This window comes from Limulus polyphemus, unplaced genomic scaffold, assembly GCF_000517525.1.
Source record: "Limulus polyphemus unplaced genomic scaffold, Limulus_polyphemus-2.1.2 Scaffold300, whole genome shotgun sequence".
NCBI classification, from domain to species: Eukaryota; Metazoa; Arthropoda; class Merostomata; order Xiphosura; family Limulidae; genus Limulus; species Limulus polyphemus.
In genome coordinates this window covers 25,607-42,539 of record NW_013665910.1, presented here as the reverse complement: position 1 = coordinate 42,539, position 16,933 = coordinate 25,607, and the positions used below count along the sequence as shown (strand labels likewise).

The following is a 16,933-nucleotide window of genomic DNA, read 5'->3' as shown; positions in this document are numbered from 1 at the left end:
TCAAATGCGACTGTGGCTTTTTTTCCCAAAAAACTTTGTCTTCAAAATAAGGGTGCGTCTTGTATTCCGAAAAATACGGTAAATAGCACTAAGAAATGTTTGCGAACAAAGGTTTGTTTCATTTCACTTTGCAAGATGTATATTACATTAAAATCTGGTATAAATATTCCTAATTTCCATTGCCATTTGAACTTCTTACAAAATTTTCATGACTGCTTATCAGTGTGTTAATTATTGTTGATACTTCAGTGAAGATTTTATTGATTTATAAAAACCAATTCTATCAGAAGTTCATTACTTCCATGTTGTATGAATCTGTAGCGTTTTATTCTAAACGTGACAAAATAATTTAATATTTTGAGTCCTGCAGCAAACAGCTCATATTTCAGTAATGTTATTAAGCAATGCTAGAGCAAATTCAAGAATAAATTCTGCCAAAAATTGAAATTATATTTCGATTCTAATAAGTGGTAAGTACAAGTTCCATAAAATACCAATACTAACAAATACAAATTACAGTTTCCTTCCTTCTCATGGTGTTTGTTATAAGGCATTTTTTACCAGTTAAGCCACTTTTTCAATGTCTTTCATTAAAAAATGTCAAGTGAGACAATTCTATACACACAACACATGCACATTTTGTTTTTCAAGTTGGAATCTTTGTTTATAAGTTTGTATTTAGTTGAAGCAGCCAAGAACATCTGCTTCTAGAGTTTCAATGTATTAAGTAGCTGTCTTTCAGGATATAAACAAAACTTCTGTGAACGTAGCCAGTTTCTCCTTTTGAAAATGGTTCCCTGATGTACTGGGCTATATCGGCTTTTCCAGTAGTATACACGTATTTTTGGACTTTATAAAATAAAATCATCTTATTTCCTAAGAAAGTTCAATATTGTATAACTTTATCATAAAAAATTATTCTTTCTCTTCCGATCATTTTGTATAAACTGAGATTATGACACCACAACACTACTATCGAACATCAAATGCAAACTTCTTGTTTGGCTGGTAGTTGAAACTCATTGCAGTTATACTAATATTCAACAAAAGCAAGAAACTTAATGCAATTTTCTAAGGCTGAATATTTTAAAACACAAAAATTGGTAATGTAATGTAGCTGAGCTCCTAATATACTGTAATTCATGAGTAGAATGTATCTCTTAAGAACATCATTATGCAAAACATAACAAATCAACTCTCAATCTCAATCAGTAATAATCCTGAAACACTACCCACAATCAAACTATTCTAAAAGAACAAATTATCATAAAAATAAATGTTAAAAGACAAATTACTTATAAAGAACAAATTAGCATAAAAATGATGTAACCTCTTCATGACCAAACTGTGAAAGACACTACACTTCTATGAAATGAAAATTACATTACACCAAACATTGGAAAATTAGTTGTTATAAGACACTACACTATATCATCTACAAAACAACTTCACCGTAATAGGCATTTCAGTATGAAAAACATTTGTTTAACAAACAGTTGAATATAAATGCGAATATAGGTTAATGACATTTTATGTAGGTGTATTTACAAAGTGCATAAAACCTTGAATGAACCATTTCTTGGAATAGAATCTTTCTTTTTTATTATGAGAAATAGAAAACTAAATATTTAAGAGGCTACTGTACACATTCTTAGTGAGTAAATATAAAAGAGAAAAACAAACGTTCACTTATGCTATGTTGGGTAATTTATTTTTCTAATTTTACTGTAAATTTAACTGAACTCATTTGACAAGAACAAATGACCAATTCTTTGTAAACTTGAAAGGCAATAAGTTGGTCAAAACTTCTATCAAAATGAGACCGATACTTTTATAAAGTTTCTGCCCTAAAAATTCAATGAAATTACTCGTAACACCACTGTCATTATATTTAAACTTCTAAAAATTACAGAGTGCAATAGTTATATAGAAAATCAACATCAATATCTGAAACCTTAAAAGAAACTCATTAATACAAAATATTACATAGGAGCAAGTATACATAAAAACTAACACCTACTTATGTATTTACAATATGTACAAGACAACATCTGCATTACACCTCAATTCTGTACAGTAAGTGTCTTTGAATTTTTAAGGATAGTTAAACTAGTTTTAATGCTGAAAAAAAAAATTTACAAAGATTTGCGAATGATATATTATTCCAGATATCATAGTGAATTTAAAATCAATTAGCAATTAAAGCTATAAAAATATTTTAAACTTTAAGAACTTTCTTTTCTTTAAAAATTAAACACCTCAGATTTTTTTGTTGCTTGTTGTATTTCCTTATGCAATTTTTCAGTTTTCTTATTCTTTAACAATATCGTTGCAAAATATAAGTACTATATGCCTTTCAAGGCACAAAATTAAAGTTTACTGGCAATATAGTTAAGAACAGTAAATTGCATGTAGATTTAGACTGTGCATATAAGTCACAACCAAGTCGTTAATCTATATATACACACACATGTATATAACTAATGTTTTGCATTTATAGGTAGATTGGCAGGATTTTAAAAACTTCTACAAAGTCTTGTGTAATCTGAAGAATTTTTATTTTACCACATTATTCGCTGTATTTCTGATTGTCCTTCCCAGTAGAAAGGCTTATTCAGGAACAAAACTAATGTGAAGGCATTAACAAAAACATAAATTGAAAATTCCAAAAATAACTGAATATAGCTGTTCACTTGAATATTCAGCCTGAATAAAACATAAGGTATGATAAAGTATCTGAATTCAAGCAATTTCTGCGGTACAACTGACAAAACTAAACAGAGAATATAAAGTAACTGCCAAACAGAATCTTTATGTTGCAATGTCTGCAATACTGTCCAGCCACTGAAAATGTAGACAGGAATAAAAGCACAACTCAACAGACTATTTCGGCCAAGAAATCTCTGCCACACATAGAAGGTTAAGTGTCGATTATCAGCTAGAAGATACGGATGAATTTGAACTAAATATTCTAAAACCAGAATCATAACGGCTGTGACTGCAGCAGTGAGAACCCATTCCTTAATACAAAAAGATATAAATTTCTTTACTTTTCCTGGTGACAAAAGGAAAGGACTACAGAACACTAAGACAAAGCCCAGAAAATAACACACTTGAGAAACATTGAAACATAAGACATGGGCATCTTTGTCACCAAGCGCAAAACCTTTGTTACGATACAAAAAAACAATAAACCCTACTGCTGTGAGAAGGTAGCCTCCGCAAGTATCTAGAATATCTATGAGCACATTTACAAATTGTTTTTTGTGATGGACTGGTAGTGCTGCAGTTGTTGAGATGAATTTTTTAAGAAACTGAAGGCTGCTACTTTTCTTCTCTAGTTTAGTCCTCTTCATTGTTATGTACACAGAACTTTCTGCAGCCATCTGAAAACAAAGTGTGAAATTTCATCCATCATGAAATGTATAACTAGTATTTTATTTTATTACAAGGAGCAAATGCACATTTTAAACAACACTCTCACATTCACATATGTTCTTAAAACATGGTTATTATTAGTGTTAGTCACTAGTTATCTTTTCAGAAGTGTATGTACTTATACAGATAAAATGAAGTATTATTCACCTACCTTCATTTGTTCTTAATCATAAATAAATTATATGCAACAGGTGTATATTACATACAACATCAACTCTGAAAAATGTGAAACATTGAGCTATGATTAAATTTATAACACAGTTCTCAAATTAAAATATAATTAAATTATGTTTTTACTTATAGATAACTAATACATTAACTGATCATCAATCACTCTTCTCCACCTTTCTTCCACGTCAAAAAGTGAAAGGAAGAGATATGGCTTCATGTATATATACACATGTAACCATCACAGATCCTAGTCTTATCCATCTTTTTCTACACATCAATAAATGAGGAGGGAAGAAGGGAATGCACCTAAAACTGAAGATAAAGTTTTAAATCAATTTCATTTTAAAAATGTAGATGTCAAAGTATGCAGCAGTTGTAGATTCAAGTGTAGCTAGAATGCAAGGTATGTCCTAAAGACAATCTCACGTACTGGGAATAAGAGCTTTAGCAAGATCTACTTAGATGACACACACTGTGATATAAACAAAATGAAAGTTCATCAAAAAAGGGCACAAAGGTCAAATCTACAGAGGGAAAGATGTCATACAGGAACAAACACTTTACCTGAACACAAGTTCTTACTGCATAAAGTGGAAAGATTAATGCAATATGCCACATACCAAAATTAGAGCACAAAAGAAAGCTGTTCAAAACAACAGCCTAGAGTATAAATGACAAAAAAATGATTCAAGTGAAATAGAATATATAATAAATGTACTAACACTTACAAAAAAAACCCAGATTATACTTGTCTGTCGAAAGAAAACTGCCATCACACCAAACAAAGCGGCTACTAAGTCTTGTCCTTGAAGGTGGAATGTGTACATCAGAAGGAAAAAGAAAAGGTTTCCAACATCAGTGTAGTATAAGAAAACGAAGAAGTATGTTAATGGAAAAATTGAAAGGTTTAAGCAAGATAGCAATAGCTTGCTTTCAGAAATCTGTAAAAAACAAAAAACTTCAATAAGAACTCGGATAAACAATATAAAAACATATACTGATATGTTCTTGAATGATTGTGACAACACTTTTCCTAAGATAACATATCTTTAACTTAATACACAGTAAAAAAAATCTGAATGTCTAAAACTACATAATTTTGAAAAATACTATAAAGTAAAAAAAAAGATATACCACATTATAAACAAGAAGCAACATTTGAACAAAAAATATTACGTTCTTATGTTCTATCATAGGTTTATGTATCAAGTTAATTGCCAAACTACTAACTTGTTTTTATAATATTTAGTACCATTGGTGTTCAAATAATTAAGTATTAGAACTCAATAGGGCCATAGTGTATCTATTAAAAAAGTGAAAAACACCTTCATTTTTCTCTGCTACCCATTCAATCTGTCTCTAAACTGTATAAACTTACCTTATCCCAAGTTATACGATGTCTTCTCTTTGAAGAAAATTTCTGCAGGTTTCACACAGATATAATTTAACACAAATTCTTTTAAGTGAACTTCCTTTCAGATCTTGAAGAGTTTAAAATTATATATCTAATAAAATCTAAAAGGTAGAATAAAGAAATGATAAGTTACACAGAATTTTTATTATATGGAAATAAAAAATGTACTTTAAGAAGTGTTGACAGGCAGCAGAATACATTACTAAAATCCTTGTATAGTATTTAACATAACATAATGTTCTGGGACAACATGGGTCCTATTGGTCCATCTCGGCTGTTTCATCCTCTAAACTAAATTAAAATAATTAAAAAAACAAACACAAGTTTCTCAAATGCTTCAGAAAAGACACTGAATTGTTGGAAAAGGTTCAGAGAATGGTTATTAGAATGGTGCCTGGGATGGAGGGGGTTGTAATACGAGGAGAGGCTGAAATCTCTCAAATTGTTTTATCTTGAAAAAAAAGAGAGTTAGTGTGATCTGATTGAGGTGTTTGAGATTGTAAATGGAATCAATAGTGTTGATGCATCATCTTTTTTCATTTTTAACAGTGAGAATAGTAGGACTAGAGGACACAAATATATATTTTGGCAAGGTAGGAGTCATCTTCAGCTAAGACAGTTTCATTTTTTAACGGGGTGGTTGCACTTTGGAATGGGTTGCCTTCAGATGCTGTAGAGGCAGTAAATTTAAGTGAGTTTAAGAAACAGTTTGATAAGTATATGAATGATAAAGGCTGGCTTTATTTTTTTTAAACATGTATTTAAATTATTAAAAATTTTAGTGACCTCAGTGGGCCAAATGACTCTGTGTCATTCACTTATTCCTTAAATTCAATGTTATTCGTTTATAAGAGGAAAAAAACTTAATATTTATGGTTTTATGTAAAATGTTCTTGCATATAGCTTTCATTACATCTAATTTTCTTTACCTGAGGGTGCAGATTTAAAAGCAGACAGTATAACAAGTAGAAATTTCCAAATACAAAGAACACATTAGTTAATCTCAAAAAGTAGACTTCACACACTTCCCATCCAAGCCATTGGGCCAGCGGTACGAGGACTCCCACAGTAGATAAGTACAAACCAGGAGGTGTAGTAATCTTAGGGTCCCACTGTATAAAAGAAAAATGATAATAAAATAAGTACATTCATAATGTATGCCCATGCCTGAAGAAATCAAGTATCTTTGTTATCTAAAAACTATGCACTAATGTAAGTGTAAGTAATTACTCTTTTAGACACAATAAAAATACAGTCTGAATAGATCCTTTATGCACAATTAAATGTGCACTTACACCCTTAAACATCAGAGTAGTTTTTAAGCCATATGTAACCCTTTGCAGCTTGTTTACCTGCAATAAGTATCATATTTCTCATGAAAATAAATCTGGGGTTGTATCCAGTGTTCCCTCTAAGCTGCACAACAACCAATCAAATGCCATGTACTTAATTATTCCAGCTGTGCACATCCTCAGTGATGGTGAGAGGTCTCAACACGCTGATGGCCTTAATGACTCTGGCAGTCAATAAGCCTAAAGCCAAAATAACCAACTGGTAGCATTGCAAAGTGGCTTAATGGTTTAACAGGGTTGATGGTCTAAAAAACAAAAAAAAACTGATAGCACACATCTGCACATCGCCTTGATACTGGTCACACGAAAAAATTCATTCTGTACATGGGATTTAACAAATTAGAGGGAACATTGGTTGTATCAGATACTGTGTTTAGATTGTTCTCATTTATATATATGTATGCTATAGATGAAACTGGACGTAACCTAGCTACTTGAAAAGTGAATATATAATAGGAATTTGACATAAAGACCATTGAAAGCTCTCGAATAGCAGAAAATGCAGCTAATAACCTGGTTAGCTGAAAAGCCTATAGATGAGAGCACCTTCACACTAATTCATGAAATACAGCCTTTATCTAAACAACTAATTAATCAAGTTAAATTCCATCTTCCAGAATGTTTTCATTCTCATTAATAATGCACTAGACTTGATTTTAGGATTGCTTATTATCGAACACGTTTTTACCAGTTTCTAATTTTGAATTTTTTTCAACTGAAAATTATACTTTTTGTTTGTTGTTGAGAACAAAGCTACACAATGGGCTGTCTGTACTGTACCCACTAGGGTGCTGAAGCCAGGTTTTTAGCATCATAAAGCTTCAGACTTACTGCTGGACCTTTGGGGGGCCTAATACTTCATATTTCATGATTAATTTACTGCACTCTCTTTATTATTATTCGTTTCACTAATGACAAAAAAGTTATTCTATCTTACCTTAATTGTATTTCAATTTTAATTTTCTGTTACTTCTTTTATGTATTGATTTATTAGTTCTAACTGTTAATTTATTTTATCATATGCCTTGTTTAACACATTATTGTAACTTTATTCCTCAAGATTTAGTGTTTTTTGTTGAACAATGTTTTCTTTTTGATTTAAACTGTGCATTCAATAATAATTGTTGTCATCAACTGGTCTGAGTATGATAAACTATACAGTCACCAAATCACTGGTAAAAAAAAAAGCAACCTAAATGGTTGGTGTCAATTTGAATAATCATAATAGAAATAGAAAATATCATCCTCATAGAAATATTTTTGTATTTTTTTTTTTGTCTTTTCTTAATTAAATATTGTAAATGTAATACATATTTGTATACTATAGGTCAGGCCGTAACATTTCAAAATGTGTCCAAATTTTCTACTGAAAAAAATGTAACTTTACTGGAATAAAAAATGGTAGCAACCTCAAAAAAAGAAAATATTACACTCATACTTGGTCCAGATCAATATTTGCTAGTATTTCTAAGTAGGCTTGTTTTGCTTATTTAATTTAATTTTCATATAATTACATCTGCATTTTTTAAGGTCTATTTTTTTTCCCCAAAACCACAAACAGAATGATCCCAGGGATAAATAGTTAGTCACATGAAAAGATGTATAGATCTCTTAACTTATTCTTTTTGAAAAGTAATGGATAGAGGTGATTTGCTGTAGTATTCAAAATGATTGATAGCACTGATAAGACTAGCATAAAATATCCACTTCTGTTGTGGGGTTCAATGGCATCCTCATGATTCACAAAAGTCCCAATATTCTAATAACTCCAAATTACTTCTTTAGCTATCCCAATGGTAGTCTGTACCAGAAAACAACCCCATTAGGTCACATGCTTGTGGTACCTCAGTATGTGAGCCACATTTGGTCCTTCTAGCTTGTGAGTAGGGATATAAACACAATTTCAATCATGGCATTATCAATATCCTGAAGGTGGCCAAGAATACAAGATCCTATACTAGATTCGGATTCAACGATCCTTAAAACCTATTTCTAGACATCCATCATGCCTGGGTGACCTTCCAGCAGCATTTTCAACTCTCTTAGTAGGGGACTAAGCCATTTTGATAATGGCACCCAGAGTCCACCTGCAAAGTTTGGCAAAAGCCTTCTGAGGATCTAACTCTAACTTAGTCAAGTATACAAAATCCACACCTTTTCCATCACCCAGAAAACAAATAATGCTATTGAACTAAGTTTAAGCTGTATAAAATGACGAAGTTAACTGGTAACTATTACTAATATTGTGTCATAAAACCAAGCACCTAGAAGTCTGACCTACCTTGGTGAAATTTCCTTTGCAATAACTTTGTGTTTGTGGAATATGGAATATCTCATCCATATATGGAGTTGGCTGTGTACGATACATAATGTTGAACAAAATGATCGTACATACCGCATAAATTACAAATGTGAAAGTAAACATAAGAACTTGTTCTTTCTCTCTCCACATCATTATGATTGATTCAAAGTTAAACTTAGAAGATCTTGTACTCGACACAAAAGTTATCACTCATCGTATTTTTAGTACGCTATGTTAACAATAGGTGGATAGACACCTGTGAATCAAACTAAGACAGTGTTTTCTCGTGAACAACAAAAATCAAAAAACTGGCAACTTAATTTTTAATTACATAACCATAATGTGCGTGCGTGAAAAATAATAACGATATTATACTCTTCATGATTTAACAACTATATATTAAATATAGAATCTTCTGTAAATTTGCATGTCCATTAAATAAATTATGTCATAAACAAAAAATTCAAAAATTAAATAATATGGGCTCTGGTGTTTAACACACAAACTGGTTTGTGATAAATCATCATACTTATTAAACTGCAAGAAATGCAATAAGTTATGTATTAACTGTTTCATGAACATCCCAAGCAAGTATTAAAGCATGAGGTAGTTTGAATTTGGAGAGACCGTGGAAGACATAAGTTGACTTATGTCAATACTCTATCTGAATGGATGAATGTATTGGCACTGGAAATTCTTTGTGCTACAAGGAAAAGGTATCTGTGGAAGACCATGGTCACCAACGTTCTGTTTGGACATGGTACATAGAGAGAGAGAAATTGAGTTTATGTGTCTTACTAGCAAGCGCTAGTCATTGCCGTGCATATATAAGTGTAACTGTACAGCTAGTTGATTAATCTGTTAGTAGAGCATTCGCCTATCGTGGTAGGTACCACGTTTAAATCCGATTCGAGTAAGTAATAAAATTGAAATTAACAAAAGAAAAATTGGCGTCCAACGTAGGGTCTTATTTGAGACAAACCGTCTTGAATTTATTAAAGGGAAGGAAAAAGTGTTTTATCCCCGAATTCCTCAGCTTATAATAAGGGTTTATTATGGTAAAAATCAGGTTTCGATACCCACAATGGACAGATCACAGATAGCCCATTTTTTTAGCTTTGTGCTTAACAACAAACAAACAAATTTAAAGTCCTCTAAAGATTTTTTTCAGATAGTGGATTATCTTATCAGCAGCTCCTTTTTTATTTCTAAACATTCAAAATAAACATATTTTATTTACCTGAAGACAGAAAAACAACAACAAAAACCTGAACAAATCACATATGTCAGATCCTAGTCAAAACATCAACTTTTTTGGAAAGTAAATACTCATTGACTTTTAAAATAGGACCCGTCAGTTATTTATCTGCAAAGTAGTTGCTCGGCAAACAGTATTAGTATCCAGGGTGAATAAACAGTTTTGTCTCAGAGAAACTAAAACTGGAACATCAACTGAAGCTTACTTTAGTGACTGAAATTCCTGTTCACACTTTTCAATCCGTTTTGGTTTTAGTCAGTGCAGAGAAAAATACATCTATATTTGAGAAATTGGCCACAACATATCAATAGCATGACACAAAACCTAAGAAGCTTGATATCTCTAATTTTTTTGTTGGTTGGAGAAACCTTTGACATCTGTTATTGTCACAAAATCTGTAGGCACACTATCCTAAATCACAATATAACTGAGGAATTCCATCTATTCACACAAAATGGAACTATTTTTGTAGCTTTACCTTTAAGTCTGCTTTCCTTATCTGCTGAGAAAGTCTTCCTATATTCTCAACAGTAAACTGAAATGTGTGACTATATACCAAAATGTTACCCACATAAATCCAAAACCACTTCCATTGCAGCCCTTTTATTGTAAGCTCCATAAATTCAATAGTAGAAGGAGGTAACATGTGTTGAATGGCATAATATGGAATTCTTACAGGTCAAATGAAGCGCTTAAAGCCATCTTAGGTGTGCTTTCCTCATCTAACTCAACTTACCAGCATCTAGAAGTCATGCCTAACATATTGAGCCAATGGATGTCTTCCAGTGCATCCAATCTAGGGTAACAGTAAAGTATCAATACATGCCAACTCATTCAATGGCTAAAGTCCATACAGCACCTTGATATGTCTTCCTTCTTTTAAACAATCACTACTGAGGATGCCCAAGCACCCTCAAAAGATCGTGTTTCTCCATCTTTCAACATCTGCTAAATTTCAGCACTCACTACTTCCCTAGTGTTACAGGTAAACATGTTACTGATGTTGAGCTCATACCCACCTGATCCCATGAACATATTGGCAAACACAACTAGCAACTCATTGAGTTCCTCTCATTGTATTGACTCAAAATGGTTTGCACAATCCTTATCTAGTGACCACACAGATGTTTTTGCCCATACTTTTGCTCTTTGATGCAGTACAGCTGACGCAACTCTTGTTGAATAATTAAATATAATCACTTCTATTTCATTCACTATGTCGGTGGAAATTCCATTGTAAAACTGAATAGCTTATGGTCTATTATTCCAGATCAGCACTCAAAGAGATAAATGTTCGAGCAAGCACAGACTGACTTCTCGACAGAAAGATATGTTTCACAGATATAATTTATCACCTCGTTAGACTACGGCAATGTACTAAACTGCATCCATAACACACCACAGAACATCACTTATAGACTCAAGAGGCATTGTGACTTCTTCATTCATATTTACTTGTGCAATACAATGTTATAAGGCCCAATCGTGTTGACACTGGATTTTTTTTCACACAGAGCTGTATATCAACTATATCACAAGCTTTATATGCTCTCGAGACCTCCAGGCCACAAGTCATCACAGCAACCCTGAGTCGTTCATATTTCTTGTCTGTTGAAATTTGTTGCTCATATTTCCCACGAGGGCTATCTGCGCTAGCCGTCCCTAATTTAGCAGTGTAAGACTAGAGGGAAGACAGCTAGTCATCACCACCCACCGCCAACTCTTGGGCTACTCTTTTACCAACGAATAGTGGGATTGACCGTTACATTATAACGCCCCCACGGCTGAAAGGGCGAGCATGTTTGGTGTGACGGGGATTGAACCCGCGACCCTCAGATTGCGAGTCGAGCGCCGTAACCACCTGGCCAATAGTGTAATTGGAGAAGTATTGTTGTAGGCACCTGATAGAGTAAAACATGTAATCATATATTAGTTATACAGTGATGGCTTTTGAATGCAGTTACTGCATGAAAAAGACGTTTTTTTCTATTTTAGTACAGTATTTGAAAAACATTACTGCCACTCTCTGTATAGTAGGAAGTTTGCCATTTACGTGTAACATGCATCACTGAAATAACTTTTAGTCTTCAAAAATCTGGAGGGGATGACTATATGTTAGATAGCAACTTAGTAGTAGTACAGTTGTTTTGTACATTATTGGCCAATGCAGCAACAAAGATGCATTATCTTACTAGATAGTGAGAACATTTCTGTTCATTCAATGTCCAAATCCTGAACACTATGCAGCTGTGAAAGCCAATACATTAGCAATGACTAGTACCATACAGTGAGTAATGATTCTACAAAGGGGCAAACTTTATGGATACCACGTCAGAAGTTACCATAAGGAAACTAAATAACTGGGATGTAGTTTGGGTGTTACTTGCAGTGTTGCAAGGTGAAGCACAATTGTTACGGATAGGAGAAAATGCATTATGGATGTGTATAATCTGTGGCACTTGTATGAGTGCAGGAATGTGTGTAGTATCACTGCTACAAGTGGCAGAGCTGTGATGCTCAATCTGTGATGCAACTAGCAGTCCACAAATCTCTTAGATAAAATATATTTAGACCTTGCATGATTCAGTGGCTGGAGGGTACCAGGATGTCTCTACACTTATGCAAATGTGTGAAAGCTGTTTTTCTGGCTGATTTCACATTAAGACATTGATCATTGGTGCAAACCCCAAGCTTTCCTGGTGCCCAGAGGATAAAGTAAGCACGATAACGAAAAGTTTTGAAGAGAGTTGTAGGTTTCCCTTTGCAGAGAATCACCCTAGACATAGCTGACCCCATACAGAAGAGTGAAAACCCAATTAGTATGAGTTGGTTTTAACTTATTACTTATCCAAGTGGACTGAAGCTTATCTGTTGGTTGCTATGTTAGCACACTCCATCACTAACATGTTCGTTGGACTGTGGATAGCATAGTTTAGAGAAATTGAAGATTTTTGTAATGACAAAGGGGCTAATTTCAACAGTCATCTCTTTGCTAATTTGTGTAAGGTGTTAGATGTGGTGGCACACTTCGTCATATCACACACAGTCTGATGCTGGCTGAACTGACTGAGATGAATACCTGCCATACATCATAATGACATATCATACAAAATAGAAAACTGAATTGGTTTTATTCAAGTCTACTGAGAAATACAGCTTCCTATGAATGTGGAGTATGGTTTGCCACTCAGTGCAGAGTGATATAGTGTCTACAGGGCTACGTCGAACGGTTGAGGTATGTGTTAATTGTTGCACATGAATTTTCACACCATTCATTGGAGAAAGCTGACATATGGCAAAAGAGATGCTTCGACAAATCATAGAAAAATAAAAGTTTGAATGTTAGAACTTAGTATGACATTGGTGTGTGCCTGCCACACCAAAATAAGTTAGTTTCAAACTATAGGCTGCAACATTCAAATTGTATGCATAAGTATACTGAACACATTAACAAATCTTATGCCATTTATGTGTTTCTCGTGCACTGGTTGGATCGGTGATTGAACTGTACGTTGAGGAAATTGATAGGTCATATGACAGTGAGAGCAACGTGCTGTTTAATTCTAACTCAGCTGTTGAGGAGGTATATCTGGCTGCCCAAAAGAAGTCAAATGAATAAATGCTAGTAAAGGAGCGGATTGACCAACTGATGGTTGGTTAAGACACCGGCATCAACCATCTAATTATTACAGTTGGTACTGGCTGCTTGTCCAACAGTAAAACTGCTAATTTATTGACACATATTTGGCCAAAAGGAAGTAACATTTCATTATTTTCCAATCTATCAATCAGTTGTTCACGGTAGTCGCTTGATTACATTATAACTGGGACAGCTGATGGTATTAGATGTAATGCCTAAAACATTAACAGCTGAAGCGACTGTAAATGATTACTGCATCTACAGTAGGAAATTACTTTTTGATCCTTCTCTTTTGACCACCATGGGGGTATTTTGTGGTTAAAATTGACATATGTTTGTATGCATGCATTTAAGTGCAAAGTTAAGTAGTATTTACACACAGAGAAGTATAAACGATCTGTATATGAATCATGGTATACAGTAAAAGATTGTGGTCTTGATTACCACTGAATCGTAGTGGGTTGGTCGACCCATAGATGGCTTTACGGTATTGCGATAACTCAGTTTCCGGTATTCGTAACTGTTTAGGATAGTAAATGTATTTTGCTGCTGGTTATTGTACTTAGCCTGTGTCAATTTTAATGTATATTTGTGTAGGCCATAGTAAATAACATAGATATTGGCGAAGGTTGGATGAAGTCTAACTGGAAATTTCGAGTTCAGATCACCTCTAGTTGCACTTACATATTTCATGTTGCCGAAAAAGAATTGAGTTTAATGGCTCATTGATGGCTGTAGAGTAGTGGGTTAATTTCAATTAATTATGTAAGGACATCAGAATAGTTGTTTCATTTCTTCTCCATTGAACCCAGGCTTTCTTTTAACAACTAAACGATGGTGGAAGACTACTGTGTATGTGAATGGTATCATACTAGCTTGTGGAAGATGTCATAACTAGGCAATGTAACAGCAGGAATTACAAGAACATATTGATCAAGTGTAGGTCCTATAAAACGACTGTCAGACTGTGATGCTCACAGCTGATTGTGAGACATTTTGTTGAGCAATATTAGCTATATATAAGTATGTCTGTAGAAATGGCACCCGAGAAAGAATATAGTTTTAACACCTTTATAGCTTCTGAACCTATACTATGATTAAATTTCTGACTTATCAGAAACTCACTTAAGCAAACAATTTCAATCTTAAATCTAAACACGCAAGACAAAATCCTTCAACTTTCTGGCTATCTTGATTTTTATTAATTGTTGCCACATGTCCTAGTCATGGGAGACTAATTAATCTTTAATGAAAATGGTTTTGAAATATTTTTATAACTATTAAGAACTTCTGGAATGAGTCTAGATCCAACTGGTACTGATAAGGAACTGACATAATTTTTGATGGTGGAAACTTCTACATTCAAGCTTTTCCCAAAGCTGGTGATGGTATCACTCCAGAATTCAGTCCTCAAGCCACCTATCATTGATTATCTCTTGCTAGCACCAGAGCATGATTCAAGCCAGGCCATACAACTCATGCCACCCCACCCCTAATATTGGTTTTGAAACCCAGAAAATGGAAAGGAAAAGGTCTTGATACTATATCAAGTGCCCTGTCAGAGAATGAAGCTTCAAACTCCAGAGCCAAAGAAATAATATTTACATAAATATTCAAGAGGAATACAAGATCTCAATGCCTTAGAAAACATTGCCTGTAAAATGCACTGCGAACAGTCAAAGTCATATTCTAAAGCAACCAGTGCTACATCTTTAGCACCAGCTTTGGCACTACCACTGGTTAGCTTTTAACCTCAATGAGACCCTATTATAAACAGGAGCTCCCGACTTCAGTCCCGGTACAATATAACCTCCAATAATCCGTCCTCTTTAAACACTCTGCAAGGCCAAAACGATGAAATGAATAAAGGCTGAGCTATGTGTCATAAAAAAGATAAGTAGAAGGGCTGGAACCAAGAATGGTCCAAAACCAAGTGGGATCCGATGAAAAAAAGGTCTTATACACTGGACGATCTCTTCCAACAAAAATTACACAGTCGCCCTAGAGAGTATGTTGCCTGATTTGAACAAGCAATGGATTCTGAGAAAGTTCTACAGATTAAGTTGTATTTTCTAAATTAGATGTTTTACTTACCTTTAGCTAAAGTTTTAAGATAGCTTTGCTTCATAAGAATATCGTTATAAAACTAAAAACGTTTTAATTAGTCTTGGTTGATATTTTGAAAGATTTTTTGCATAAAATTATTTCCTTATAAAACTATCGAAACTAAAAGTGTTCAATTTGATGTATTTATGAAACTTAAAAGTACTTTAATTAAAAATACGGAAACAAATATCATTTTTGCATGAAGTGATTATAATAAAATCAAAATAACATTTTACTTACCTTTGAATAGGAATTTCAAAGTGTATTGTTTGAAAATAATCGTCATAACATTAATAATGTTTTACCTGCTTCCAAATGGTTCTTTCAATACTTAGTCATAAATGTATGTTCTATAAAACGAAGATTGTCTCACTAAACGTTTTTCTGCATACAATTGTTCTTCCTCTTAAACATGTTTTTCTTGTAACCATTAAAGGATATTCATTGTCAAAGCGGAAAATGATTTACGTTGTAAAAAGTTGTAGATGAGAATTTGATAGCCCTTGTAAATAAACACACGTTTATGGTAATGATTAAATGTCTCTGTCTTATGTTTATACTCATTATTTTTTAAAGAGTATTACTTGTCTGACCGTCTAGTTGTGCAGTGAATCGTGCATAGCCGAGGCAAGCGTAATACACCATTGGCTAAATATTATGTTGAAGCATAACGTTATCACTGAAGTATTTATTCATTGTCTTCTAGATTAATAAAATGAGCAAAAACCGGAATAGAGACTACATTATGTGAAGAAATATTAATTAAACCTGGAGTATTTATTCATTATTTTATACCTTATCAGAACAAGTAAAAAACTGGATTAATGTTATACCATGTGATGAAACATAATATCAGACTTAAGTAACTATTTACTCACTGTTTTATAGCTTAGTGTATGAAGTAAACAAAAATTTGATTAATTGCTACACTATGTGAAAAATCATAAAATTATACTTCAAGTATTTACTCACTATATTCTATCTTAATGGAATAAACAAAAACAGGATTAGTGTGTACAATATGTATGCAGAGTTTGTAGGTTGAGGAGAAGTTGGAGGCTATCCCAATTAAAGTAAAGATCAAGAGAAATGTAAACTGTTAATGGTAGCAGAATTTCAAGTGGAGCTTAAACTTTACATACAAGGGATACATCAGCTAACAAGGAAGTTAGAAAGGGTACTATTATGGCTAAAAGTAGTGGATTTAATTGTATTGAGCAACAGACTCAGCCCTTGGCTTGTCCAGATGAGA

At 33.3% G+C, this 16,933-nt stretch overlaps 1 protein-coding gene across 2 annotated transcripts; it reads right to left on the bottom strand.

Moving 5' to 3' along the window:
* Positions 1–251: 251 nt before the first annotated feature.
* Positions 252–8,897, bottom strand: LOC106457175 (dol-P-Glc:Glc(2)Man(9)GlcNAc(2)-PP-Dol alpha-1,2-glucosyltransferase-like). Of its 2 annotated transcripts, none has more exons than XM_022383015.1 (4): positions 8,657–8,897; positions 5,953–6,135; positions 4,332–4,550; positions 252–3,386 (listed from the first exon to the last, which is right to left on the bottom strand). In XM_022383015.1, exons 1-4 carry the CDS (start codon positions 8,828–8,830, stop codon positions 2,562–2,564), a joined length of 1,401 nt encoding a protein of 466 aa, XP_022238723.1. In that variant the 5' UTR covers positions 8,831–8,897; the 3' UTR covers positions 252–2,561. The 2 variants fall into 2 exon arrangements, with proteins under 2 accessions (XP_022238723.1, XP_013772021.1); XM_013916567.2 differs by having other exon boundaries at positions 4,338–4,550.
* Between the last annotated feature and the right edge of the window lie 8,036 nt (positions 8,898–16,933).